At 44.3% G+C, this 13,106-nt stretch overlaps 1 protein-coding gene across 2 annotated transcripts in view; it reads left to right on the forward strand.

The window, feature by feature from the left end:
* Positions 1-13,106, forward strand: part of LOC105448259 (scavenger receptor class B member 1) — a 31,160-nt gene that overhangs the window by 14,784 nt on the left and 3,270 nt on the right. Inside the window, exons 2-5 of one of the 2 annotated variants that reach the window (XM_011686748.1) lie at positions 6,878-7,215; positions 8,427-8,924; positions 9,567-9,765; positions 11,600-11,808. In XM_011686748.1, the coding sequence (XP_011685050.1) occupies positions 6,878-7,215; positions 8,427-8,924; positions 9,567-9,765; positions 11,600-11,808 (1,244 nt within the window). Of the gene's footprint in view, positions 1-6,877; positions 7,216-8,426; positions 8,925-9,566; positions 9,766-11,599; positions 12,617-13,106 lie in introns of those variants that run through there. The other variant, XM_011686749.1, reaches the window with a different exon arrangement.

The following is a 13,106-nucleotide window of genomic DNA, read 5'->3' on the forward strand; positions in this document are numbered from 1 at the left end:
AGAGAGAGAGAGAAGGAGGCACGAAGCCCGCCGCCCGCCGCGCCCGCGCCGTTTCGATCGCGATTATTACGGCGAGCCGGAGAGGAGGCTGCGAGAGACTTTCTTCGCCCGGGTCCGCGCGCCGCCGCACCGTCGTGCACGCGGCGCATACATACCTATACATGCGGCCGACCATTATTACCGCCTCGCTTCATTAAAGTCTCCGCGCGGCTGACGCATCGTGTTTGCACATACACACGCGGCCGTATATCGCCGCCGTGGCGCGCACGTTAGCGTAAATAACGTGTGTATTTATCGCTAACGACGTTAATGCAGGTGTGCGGGGCCAGCGATTACGCTCTAGATCGCGCGATATCGATTTTGCCGCGTGGAAATTTAGAAAGCGGCGACCGGCCACGCCGCGCCGCGCTGCGCCCGCGCCGCGTCGCGCCGCGCGGCCACCGAAAGCGCGTGCGTTGCAAGATTCTTTCGTGCGCCGAAAGAATTCGGTCGGAATGCCATTTTGAGATATCGGAGATACCGGCAGGTAACGGTAACGGTAACGATAACGATAGACGTTGGTGTAGCGGAGAAGTCGTAAATATAGTAAATAATCGCTGTTACGTCCCGACGCGCGTTGCGATCGAATCTTGCTTAATACACCAGTAATTAATGATATACCGCGATAAGCGAGCAGAGGAATTTTTAAGCGTGGAGAACGAGAAGAAAAAAAAGACTATAATCGGAATGGATAATTGACTCGCTTGAATTACGAAATTCAATGTTAAGCAATCGCTACGTTAAATATTTGGGCAACGGTCGCCGATACAACCAGTTTTGCCTCTTTTAAGGTCTTTTTACATAAATTATATCGCAACAAAATTATACATACACACACACGCATAGCACACGTGTAATAATAATTATAATAATTATAATAATGGCAAGTAGGGTGCGGATTAATATATTGTCCTCGATGCATTTCATGTTTTTCATACTATTATTTTCGAAGTTATCCAACGACCGCATCAACGAAGAGTTATTGTGCGATTGTTGAATTTTAAATATTTTCTTGCTGTCATTCTGACATAAATATTTAACACTGACATTTTACAGCCTCTGATTGTAAGCGACGTGCGAAATTTTTAATAAAATATTTACATCTCGTCTTTTTTTCTTTTTTTTAAGAAGCCGTACGTATGGAAACCTTGAATCAATAATTTCTTGTGAAAGGTCACAATTTTGCATTCATAATACTTTTTACCGCGCCTGTATGTGTGTCATGTCATCGCGGGGCTGCCGATCGGAGCCGCTTTAATTAATCGGTAATGTATAAAAAGTCGACTGACCGTGAGTGATCGGCTCCGAAAAAAGACAGCAAACCATATACTCGCATTATCACTCGTATATGGCATTCGTAAGGTCAATCCCGTGACGTCAGCCGACGTACGTGTGCCTCGTACGTAATTAATTCGTTGTTACACCATGGAATTCTTCCATGCCTCGGCTGAGCCTCGAAAGAACAGAATTAACTTTCAGAGACTCTCAAAACCGGCACGTTCCTTCATCGCCTCGTCGATCGGTTCGCCGGGCCGCACCTCGTGATCTTTCCTCCGCGGAGTTCGTCTCGTTCTCACGACTCCTTCGCCGAATCGTGCATCGCGACGTCTATAATAAGCCATGCCATGCCTATACGCGAATGGCTTTATTTATGCGACCTATCACTAATATTACGATTGTTCGTCGTCATTAAATTGACGTAAATTTTTTTAAGATTCCGTATAAAACTTAGCCGCGATTTTAACGAGATGACGAAAATACCTTCCGAGAAAAAAACGAAACAGAAACGCTGTTTGTCTAACAGTTTTTTTGAGAGGAATATAAGAAAAAGATGAAATTGATTTCTTTTGATTTTCTTTAACCGATACAATGTAGATAAATAGGAGTTAATGACATATTACATTACACGGTCCGCAGAATATTATTTTACAAAATGTCGCAATTACCTGAGCGCATAATGTACTGTAATGTACGTCGAGTACGTTGCGAGGCATTCGCTCGGTCTCGTGCGACTCGAATCCGTCATGCGAAGACATCCTTTCTCCTATAAGAACGAAGCTATTACATGACGACGAGGTCGAGCTTATTGCGCATGCAGCCGATGCGCATGTATGGTCGTCGACCACCGCGACTTTGCGCTCGCCGAGAGGACACCGTTTTCGAAACTGTCACGGTCTTCGGAATAAGGACGCTCGATATTGCCCTTCTACGGGGGATATGTTTACCCAGACCGACCGAGGCCGCCCCATCTCTCCACACGCGAGATATGTTTTCAAACAGGGACAAAAACGCGCTCGAGAGGAATGTCACTTGTATCGAATCGCACGTATCTCGCGCGTTTCGTTAAAAGATGTTAAAACTTCCGACCGCAATGTCAGCGCAAGTGGTCGGAACGTGTTCCGAAGGCAACCCTGGCAATGTTAGGAATTGTCTGTAATCGTCCGTCCGCGCGCTTTGCCGATCGATAATTACGCGCGATGCAATATCCGATGTCTCGAAGGGGATCGTGCAATCTTTTCGACGGGCTAATAACACGTCCTCTTCCCGCCTTTCGTCTTCGTCGTCCTCTCTGCGCTTACGTCTTTGACGCGCAGTAATGTTTCGAATCTCTCTCTCTCTCTCTCTCTCTCTCTCTCTCTCTCTCGTGATCCGCGTGCGAAAGGGAATTTTCGCGGACGAAAAATGCGCGAAATGTTGATTTTTATATAATTTTTTTCCCTCCCTCGACATACTGATGCATTTCGGGCCTCGCGCGGACCACTCCCGTCTCCAATCGCGCGTCGTCCGCCGGACGTCGCAAAGTGGGACCGTTCGCGCTGAAGGCCGCGCGCTCGCGGTCCCGCCCGGCGTATCATTCTACGTGACTGAAAACGCAAATGGCTTTTTTTCACCGGACAATCGCGCGCCCGGCACACAAAGCCGGGTGTCGCAAGGTGTCCCCGGGGACACGGTCGATTTTTACGCTTACGCTGGTTTTCGCGTGTAATCACGGGCGGACGGGCGGGGAAATCGCTCCGCGGAATGCAACGCGGCTCCGAATTCAGACGCGCTTGCGTAAACGCGCCCCGTAATTTGGTAATCGCGTGTTCCTTTCAGTGTGACCGAGTTTCTGAATATAATATCACGCGCGGAAACTCACTCGACGTGTCTCGACGGTCCACACCTTAATTGCATAACGGATGGAGACCGAAGTTTTGTGTCGGTCCGAGGTTTCGCATCAAACGTCAATCGATATCCGCAATTACACCTAATTAGAAAAAAAAAGATTACACACAGATATTAAATAAATATTCATTTCAATTAAATCAATTTTTAATCAATATCAATTAAATCAATTTTTGGGCGGAAACGTTAATTGCCTATTATAGAGTCGAAATGCTCGATCGACCGTAATCTCGTAGGTATGCGTTTAAGATCGCGTACGCCCAGGTTTGGTTTCCCGCGCATGTCCCGGTTGGTCATTCGGCAGTTAACACGCTATTGTTCCACGGGTGCGTAACGCAACGGAATATCGCGATCTAGCTCTTGCACGTTCGCGCACCATTCACAAAGTTAAGGCGGCGCTACACGAAGGGAATGGAGGTCAAGTACTTGAAAACATACGTGGCCGCGCGGTCGTAACGCCTCGGAATAAGAGAAATTTCCTCGCTCGAGTTTACGAGACGGCGAGGAAACGCGGCTACCTAAGCTGGAATTACGGTCTCGAGGGTAAAGGAAAAAAAAAAAAACAGACGCGAGGTATCGTACAAATTTTCCTTCTGGGGATGTTTCTCAACGGTCAGAGAACGGCTACTCGCGTTTTCTCTCTATTATCTCTTGACGTCGATCTCTCGAACGAATCCTAGAACACGCGAACACGATTATCGAAATTTCGATTTCCAGTTCCGAGGACAGATAAAACAATTTACATTTTTACACGTGCCTTAACCGCAAAACGTGTATCGCATGGAAAGATACGGATTACATTGAAAAATCCAGAAGAGCTGAGTCGAGTTAGAAATAATGACTATATATAACTCTGCATTTGATAAGTCGGGCATTAATATAAAATGAACACTCATCACGAAAGTAGATGAAGAAAAAAATGAGAATATTCCGCGCACGTCCCGTCGCGGAAGACCCTTTGAGACTTGAAGAAATTGTTTTGTATCGCGTCATAAGTTTCGAGAATCGCGATTATTCGCGCACGCTTCCAATTTCGCGTTACGTTGCGCGCGATATATTTTTTTTAATATCGCGCGTTCAGTTCCGTTATTTCTTTCGATGAAAAAAAGAAGCACAACCGTAACCGTGCAAAAATCGTCGGCCCTGCGGGACCGTGAAGTAAATATGTGCGCTCGCGCGCGCGTGAAAAGCAGGAAAAGAAAAGTCGGAACAAACGAGGACGAGGGGAGGTAGAGGGAGGGTGAGAGGCCCCGCGTTTCTTCCGTCAGGCGCGAACGCGACTTCGGCTTGCGCGCGGTTCTGCTAGAAAGCGAGACCGATGTTATACGCGCGCATCGATGCATCGAGCGACCGCCGTCGCCGCCGCCGCCGCCGCCGCCGCCGGCCAGCTTTCTTCCGCTTGCGTGTCGCGTAGGCGGTGATTTTGTAATTTCGTTGTGAGGAACGCTATTATCTTGATGAGACGTGTTAATGGACCCCCGCGGATCTCGCGATATCGAGAGAAAAACGAATAACAGCGCGATCATCGATGACGATCGCGCGGGAAGGATCTAAACATTCTACGAATCTTAAGATCTAAGAACCGGTTACGTATTTTTATATTATTCAACAGCCGATTTTTTTTATACAATGCACGTGAAGAATAATTTTGCTGGAAAGTCTAAAAATTTTTAATACAGATCTGAAAATAATTTTGTTGAATTATCAAAATATAATTTTGTTGGAAACTCGAAAATAATGAGTATTGCTGTAAAACGTTTTTTTTTTTACGTTTTGATAATCTAGCGATCAGTTTCAAATTCGTTTCTTTTTCTGTGAAGTTGTGCAAGAAATCGTTACATTTTATAAATGTGTTAAAGTAAAGAGTCAATTATTAATATGGAATATTTTTATCTAAATATCCACGCTATCTAACGAGAAAGTAAATACAAGTTTAACGTTAGCTTAACGACAGCTAATCATACGAGGGACTTTTCTGGCACAACGTCACGCAAAATTTACGCAACGGCTGACCTCACCGCGAAAATTATATTTGTATTGGCACGTCGATGTTTATTGCTAAACGGTTATAATCGTCCGCAGGTGATATGCGAGTCAATTGAAATTCACGATTTGCCTAATGAGGTGAAGGTCTTTGCAAATTTCACGTTATAAGACTCCTGTTGGTATAAACCAGTCGAGATAAATTTCTCAATTCTTCATAAGTATTTCCTAATTCTTTGTGTACTCAAGAAATACGAGCATATCGAGAGATCTTGCATAATAAAATATCAAAGATTTGACTTAAAAACACCAAGGAATTTTATATCTGACTTAAAAAGGAAAGGGTAAAAGTGATATGATGTAAAATTTAAAACGTAAAACAAAAAAATAATAAAAGGTACTATTTTACGACGTAAAAAAAAAAAGTAGGAAAGATATATTTCTTACGTTTATCTGCCTCATAAAAGTCCTCTCAAGTGGTCTTTATGGCCTTTTGGTCGTTGCCACCGCATGTAATTTCCAAGCTTCTCGACGTGGAATAATTGTTTAAAAATTACGATGCACTCTTACAATGCCTCTTTTATCCCGGAGTCTCCTCGATTCTCGATTTAGCGTTATCTCTTTCCGATTAACCGGTCACCAGGCGCTTACTTTACCGCAAGTAACTGCGGAGCGTTAAGCGCGCGGCGCATAAGTGCATAAATAATAACACGCAACGTACGCGCGCGTCAGCGAAGAACGGACCGAAGGATAAATATTTACGAGAAAGGCGCAAAGTGCTACAACTGGTTTACACCCGACGATTGTTTCGCTCATATATAGACGGGAGGCGTAAAGTTTATCCAGGATACACGCCGCGACGTGTGGCGGCGGAAAGGAAGACGACCGTTTCAAGGAGAAATCACCGCCTAAGGCGTCTTCCTCCAAAACCGGCCGTCCTTGTTCCTTTTTACGTTCAACTTCTGCTATAATCGAATCGATCGTTAGGTCGACGACCTCGGTCGAAGGTCATGATGTAATCACATTCGCGGGATTGCCGCGAAAGATAATCGTCGTTACTCGCCGATTACTCCAGAAAGGTCCTCGGGGTCGCTACGTCTGAAATGCAAGAAGTGTAAAAATGAAGGATCGACGAGAATCGAGAATAGGAATGAACGGAAAAATTCTGTATATATATATTTTTATATCTCCTTCGCGAAATAAGCTTCCGCAGATTTTACGCTCTCGCGCGTCCTTCGGATTTTTCGCATCCATCTCGCGCGAGAGGATATGGAATAAATTTTCTTATCTCGAAACGCGCGAGATATACTTTGCGATTGTTAAGGCTGCCGTTACCTTGCGGTGATATCGCACGATTCGCACGAAATCACGAGTCCAGAAATATCTCGTACAAGAACTTTTTCTTCTTTTCATGCAGTGAATATCAGAATGAATTAATTGTTTACTTTTGACTACAATTGAATCGTGAATTCTGGCAATAAACATCGAGATGAATTAATTTTATACTATTATATATGACTACAATGGAATCTCAGTGAATTCTGAATTCCTTTCTATTACTGGAGTTATTTTAGCATACTCATTTCTCACGATTTTAAATGCGGATTCTCCGTTGAGCGTTAAAAAGGAAACGAAACGCTGCGGTTCTAACTAACGGCAATGACTCATCTCTCACCTTCCTCTGCCTCAGGGGCGGCCGTTGCATGCGGAGTTCTGCTGATAATCCTGGCCGCCGTACTGGCGGTCCTATTCCCGAATCTCATCAACCTGGTCCTAGACAAGGAGCTCGCGCTACAAGAGGGCGGACGCACGTACAAATTTTGGAAGGAGCCGCCGGTCGTGCCGCGTATGCAACTCTACATCTACAACGTGACGAACGCCGACGAGTTTTTGAACAACGGTGAGAAACCGGCGCTGCAGGAGCTGGGTCCGTACGTTTACGAGCAGCACTGGGAGAAGGTGGACATCAAATTCAACGATAATGGAACTGTCACCTACAAAGTCAAGAAGACGTTCATTTTTAATTCGGTAAGCCCTTGAGTAATCGAGTGGCAATGTAATGCTAATTGAAAAACTCTCAATCCGCTCGAAACGTGTGAATTAAAAATATCAAGTCTGATATTTTTTAATTCACATTTCGGCAACTGTATAATGATTTTGACATATTTGATCTTTTAATCACCATATTTAATTTTCGTGTTGAAATTGTAATTTCTCTAAGTTTTATACTTCAACTGTGAATCTAAAATTTAATTATAAGTCTTGCTGCTCTCTACAAAATATGAATATATCCATACGTAATGGCTTAGCTTTCTTTTCACGCGAATATTTTCCAAGGTGATTAAATTGAAACGGATGAGACCGAGACTTTGATTTTTTTATTACGAGAGAAGCGTCCAATTAGCATTCCAGACAACGCGCAGTCTTCATCGCACACCGGATGTGTCACGATCGTCGATTATTCGTTTATCGAGAAACGCGGGAGTACGTCGGCTGCTATATAAGAAAAAAAAAATAAAGCCAGGGAATCCGCGTTGAATGACAATCGAAGGCACGTCACGTCGCCTCCGGGCTGGTTATTTAAATCCCGTCATAGACCACATTCTCCTCCGCGCCGACGACTTGCCGCTGCACTTGCGGCTACTCTTGCTCGCGCATCGAAATCACTGCCGCGACTTTCTATATTCGTCAGAGAAACGTTTCCACGGCGTAGTCGAGTGTACTATCGACTCGGCGACAAGAAAGACAATATGTACACGGACCGTTTTTCTCGCTCCGAGAGAAAATTTATGGAAGAAAATATTTGTTGAATGTTACGCGGAAGTTTTGAATCAGCTCGACGCGCGTAGCGGGAATTCTCATGACGTGGAATTCTCATTCTTTGTCTCGCCGCTCTCCGCTCCTTTCGGCCGTAAATTATTTTATTTGTCGTATTCACAGATTTTCTCCGTTGTTATTCTTATTTTTCATTTAATTATTTCCATTTTACCGCTGTTCGCGCGCAATTTATATATTTTTGTGTCGCATCTTAAGTTTTATAATACACGCTATATTTCTTTTATTAACTTTTTATCGTCTGCCGTGTGTATAATATATATGTTAATTATTATTAGTCATTATTCCTTTTTATAAAACAGACTTTTCATTGTTCATTTATTTATTTACAAGTTCGTTACTCCATTTTACCCAGTTGATTCGGCCAGATTTTCATTTTCTTTCATTTCTCGTCGAAATCTTAGGAATTGTCAGCCGGTTCCGATGACGATCTTGTGGTCGTGCCGAACGTTCCTATGCTCTCGGCTACCAGCCAGTCGAAACACGCCGCCCGTTTCCTGCGACTGGCGATGGCGTCTATCATGGACATCCTGAAAATCAAGCCGTTTGTCGAGGTGTCGGTCGGACAGCTGCTCTGGGGTTACGAGGACCCCTTGCTAAAGCTGGCCAAGGACGTTGTGCCCAAGGAGCAGAAGCTGCCGTACGATCAGTTCGGTCTGCTGTACGGCAAGAACTCGACCGGGGCGGACCTGTACACGATATTCACCGGCGCCAACGACATCACCAAATTCGGATTAATGGACAGGTGGAATGGCAAGAGCGCCCTCGGTTTCTGGACCACGCAGGAATGCGACTCCGTCATGGGCACCGACGGCAGCATATTCCCACCTCACATCACGAAGGAGACCGTGCTCAAGGTCTTCGACAAGGACCTCTGCCGGACGTTGCCGCTGGTTTATCAGGTTTGTGTTTTTGTTGGTCGTCGTTAATTATCCGCCCTGATACGACCAGAGGCGGATGATGGCCTTCCCGGACTCCGACATAAGAATTTTTCAATTTTTGCATATGTACTAAAGCAGGAGAATATCGAAGAAAACGTCTTCGCTTTTGTCTTACGCAGCATTATTATACATTATTTATTTATATAATATATTTATCAATGTTTTGATTAAAATCGAATTTTTTTATACTAAAAAACTGCTGTATGAAACTGCTTTTTTACGTTGCAAACTTTGATCTTTAATGTCTTTAATATCTTTAAAGTTTCAAAATTGTTGCTATTTGAATATATATACCCTTAATTATACAAATAAAAATATATTGAAAGTATCGCGCGTCAAAAAATAATTAATTATTATATATTTCGATATAATTTGGATTAGTAATTTTAGTTTAAATATTTTCAATCTCGATGCGAGAAATATCGAATTCGAATAGCTCGAGTAAAAATAACCAAATAGAAAAATATAGTTAGTATATTTCACGTCGCTTAGAGCGTCCAGTTTTGTTTTTAATCCTGAATTACGCTTGCAGTTGTTTAATATGCCAATTTTACAATTAAAGAGTATTGGAAGTGTCGCGCGTCAAAGAGAATTATTTTCTAGCGCGAGGTGATAGCTGCCGGTGGGATCCCCGGCTACAGATTCTCCCCGCCGACGAACGTCTTCACCTCGGTGGAGAATCTACCGTCGCAGCAATGTTACTGCCCAGCTGGACCACCGTGCGCACCGGAGGGCACGTTCAACGTCTCCATGTGCCAGTACGACTCGCCGGTTCTCCTCACCTTCCCGCACTTCTACCTTGGTGAGTGTCACGTAACGCGCGCGGTCTCTGGCCGCGGCGACAAAAAGCCATGGAATGTTTACAAATCAGTCTTCGTAACGAGGCTCGCGGCTATTTTTAATCGTTGCCAATTATCGTCATTTATCAAAGTGACTTGCGATACACATATATATGTATATTTCGAAGTCGGACGATATAATACGCGTCAAGATGACGCGAAACCGCGGATTGTGTAACACTCGGGCGAGTATCGCGTCTTGTTTTTGCCGTAATTATTATTATTCTGCGGGATTGATGGCCGGCCCTCACGTGGTATACGCGATCACACATCGTCCGATACTCTTGACGTAACTATCGTGTGTCATATGGAATCTCCGCGCGACACTGCGAATCCGATATATCGTTACGCGATCAATCTCGCGTGTATCTAAAAGTGTATCGTCTCTTACGTAAGCGCCAGCGCATAATTCCGCCGCAAATTATTTTCTTGGCAGATTATCGCGATAAATCTTATTTGCGTCGTACATGCAACGCGCCGCGCGCGCACTTCCTCCGCGCGCCGACGTTTCTCATCCGCGTCTCCGCCGACTGCGGCTCCGCTCGTCGCTCGATTTCCTGATCCGCTGTCAGGCGGACCGACCTCTCTCGTCTCCTCTCGCACGCCCACGTGTCTCTCTTTCTTTACGTAGAATAGGTAATCGACCGACTAACCGACCGACCGACCGACTGACAGGCCGGTTAACGAAGATCGTTTACGTGCGTGCTAGTTTCGTAAGCGAGATCTATGTACCTGTCGCGCCGCGCGCTTCCGGCTCCGCGCGACTGTACAGCTCTAGAAGTTGGAGTCGGCCGAGCAGTCTGTTACCACGGGACCTATTTTTTCCTAGGAACAATCTCTTTCACGCATCCGCCGTGATTCTCCCACAGAATTATTATACCAACTGTCTCTCTCTTTCTCTCTCTCTCTCCCCCCCTCTCTCTCTCTCTTTCTCGCGCGCGCGCGCGCATTAATTTTCGCATCGCAAACTTTTACTTTCAACGCTCCGGATTTTAGACGACGCCTCGATTATAGACGCCTAGTTTCACCATCATGCGAAACCGTTCTCTCGTAAAATAAAACTTGCGCGAGATACTCGATTTCGTTCGTGATACAAAAGATGCTTCAGATTAAGCGAAAGATTTCCGAGTTCCTAGACAAATTTGACATGAAATATTTTTTGAGCGGCCTCTGTATCATGAATTTCCAAAGTCTTCTTCGACGATCGAATATTATTTCACGTCGACGCTTATATAAACGTCTGCTTTTAAAAGCCATTTAATTAAAAATGCGAAAATAACAACAAGAATTAACAATAAGTCTCCCAGTCTTGAATGAAAAAAATAAAATGGCAAAAAATGGATATCTGTGAATTCCAATTCGTCAGCATCATTGTGTTTATGCGTTTTAAAATACATTGAGAGTCCCAAGTACGGCTTTTAAAACCGCTCGACCGACGATTAAGCGCCACTTAACTGCGGGCGCTTTGTGTCCGTTTTGTACGTAACCGCATACAGTGACTTTTGACACTGCGAAGCTTGTTATTATTATGTAAAGGCACGAGCGCAGCTCGGGCTAATGGTTAAACTGGCATCTCTGTTAATCCACGTCGAACAAAGGCAAACTATTGTTCACGAACTTGCGTAACAATTAAACGTCACGGATTTTAAAAAAAGTTATGTAATTACTCATTAAAAATATTTTAATATTAATTAAATTCGAGAAAGAGAGAGAGAGAAATAATGCAGTTACAATAGCTTCTAACGAGTGATTCAGATTCTCAATTGTGTTGGTTATTTACCGGATCACATTTTTCAGCCGATCCGGCCTTACGAGAGGCCGTGACGGGCATATCGCCGCCGGATCCCGAGAAGCATCAGCTTTACATCGACGTGCAGCCGATTATGGGGACGGCAATGAAGGCGCGGGCGAGGGTGCAGATAAATCTCGCGGTCAGCCAGGTGCGAGACATCAAGCAGGTCGCTTCGTTCCCCGACATCGTTTTCCCCATTATGTGGTTTGAGGATGTAAGTATATGATACTTTTTAATTGGTCCAGCGCTATTGTCTATCCATGTTGATCTCGTGTGATAGCAATTATGTGTATAATAACATTAATAACGTAATATAATATTACTGTTCATACATCGTACTGTAACGTCTATTAATTTATCGCATTATGTGGTATGTTCGTAATGCATAATAATAATAATAATTGATACATCCTTGACGCGTTGCATTTCTCATGGCGATTGTTCGAATTTTCGATCGCTTATATCTATCGTTGTTCGCGTACGACGTAAAAACGGATTAAATGAGTATCGAGTGCGGTCCATTTTCCTGCAGAACTTTTAATTCGCGCTGAATAGTTACGTATGAATCATTGCGTGTTTTGTATAAATTATTATGCAGTCGATGTAGTTAAACGCGCGTAGCAACTATTGCTGCACGTGTGGATTAAATTGCAGATTCCAATAGAATGCCAAGCAAAAAGTAGGGAACGACCGCTTTTTCATGGCTGATAATCACGTTGTTCTACAAAAAAAGTCCATCTGCTAAGAACATCGCTTGTTAAGCTCGCTAACGTAGCATAAATTTTGTTAATTATGCTAATCAGAGCCTCGACGTAACGAAAAAGATGTTGCGAGGCACACATGTGTCCCCTCGGTCGTAAAATAAAGATGACTAAATAAAACAAGGAAATATATTAAAAATGGAAATATATTTAAGAAATATATCGGAAGATTCTCGATATGATAGTGCGCGAAATATAACTTGTCAGTCAAAAGGATGGAGACAAGAGGAAGAAAAAAGGAAGATGAAAAATGGCAAGAAGTGAACGTTCAAAATGAAAATGAAACGACACTCGGGATTGACGTATAATAACGCGCTTCAGCGCGGAGAAATGCAGATCTCGGGATGAACAAGATTTACGAGGGACATTAATTATTTTTCATTAGCGAACGGATGAGAGTCGTGCTTCGTCGCCTTCCAAATCTTGAATAATTTAGCGAGCCACTTCGATCGAATTAGCGTGACGCGACACGGGGTATCTCTTTATGCGAACGGAATCGAATTAACTCCCCGTTCAAGGGCGCCTGATGCGCCCGATTCACCTTCCCGCGTTGGCCTACGTTGGCTGACGACGGGACGCCGCGCGTCGCTTACAAATCGTCGCCATCATCCTCGAGCCGATCTCGCGCAGGTGAAATTTTCATCTCTGCCACCGCCCCGGCCTCGACAATGGCGGGAACGTGCCTGGCCGTCCGGCCATTTCGCACGGCTGGCCGCACGGCAACTACGCGCGTTTAAAAACCGCGCACGTA

This window comes from Wasmannia auropunctata, unplaced genomic scaffold (assembly GCF_000956235.1).
Source record: "Wasmannia auropunctata unplaced genomic scaffold, wasmannia.A_1.0 LD336088.1, whole genome shotgun sequence".
NCBI lineage: Eukaryota > Metazoa > Arthropoda > Insecta > Hymenoptera > Formicidae > Wasmannia > Wasmannia auropunctata.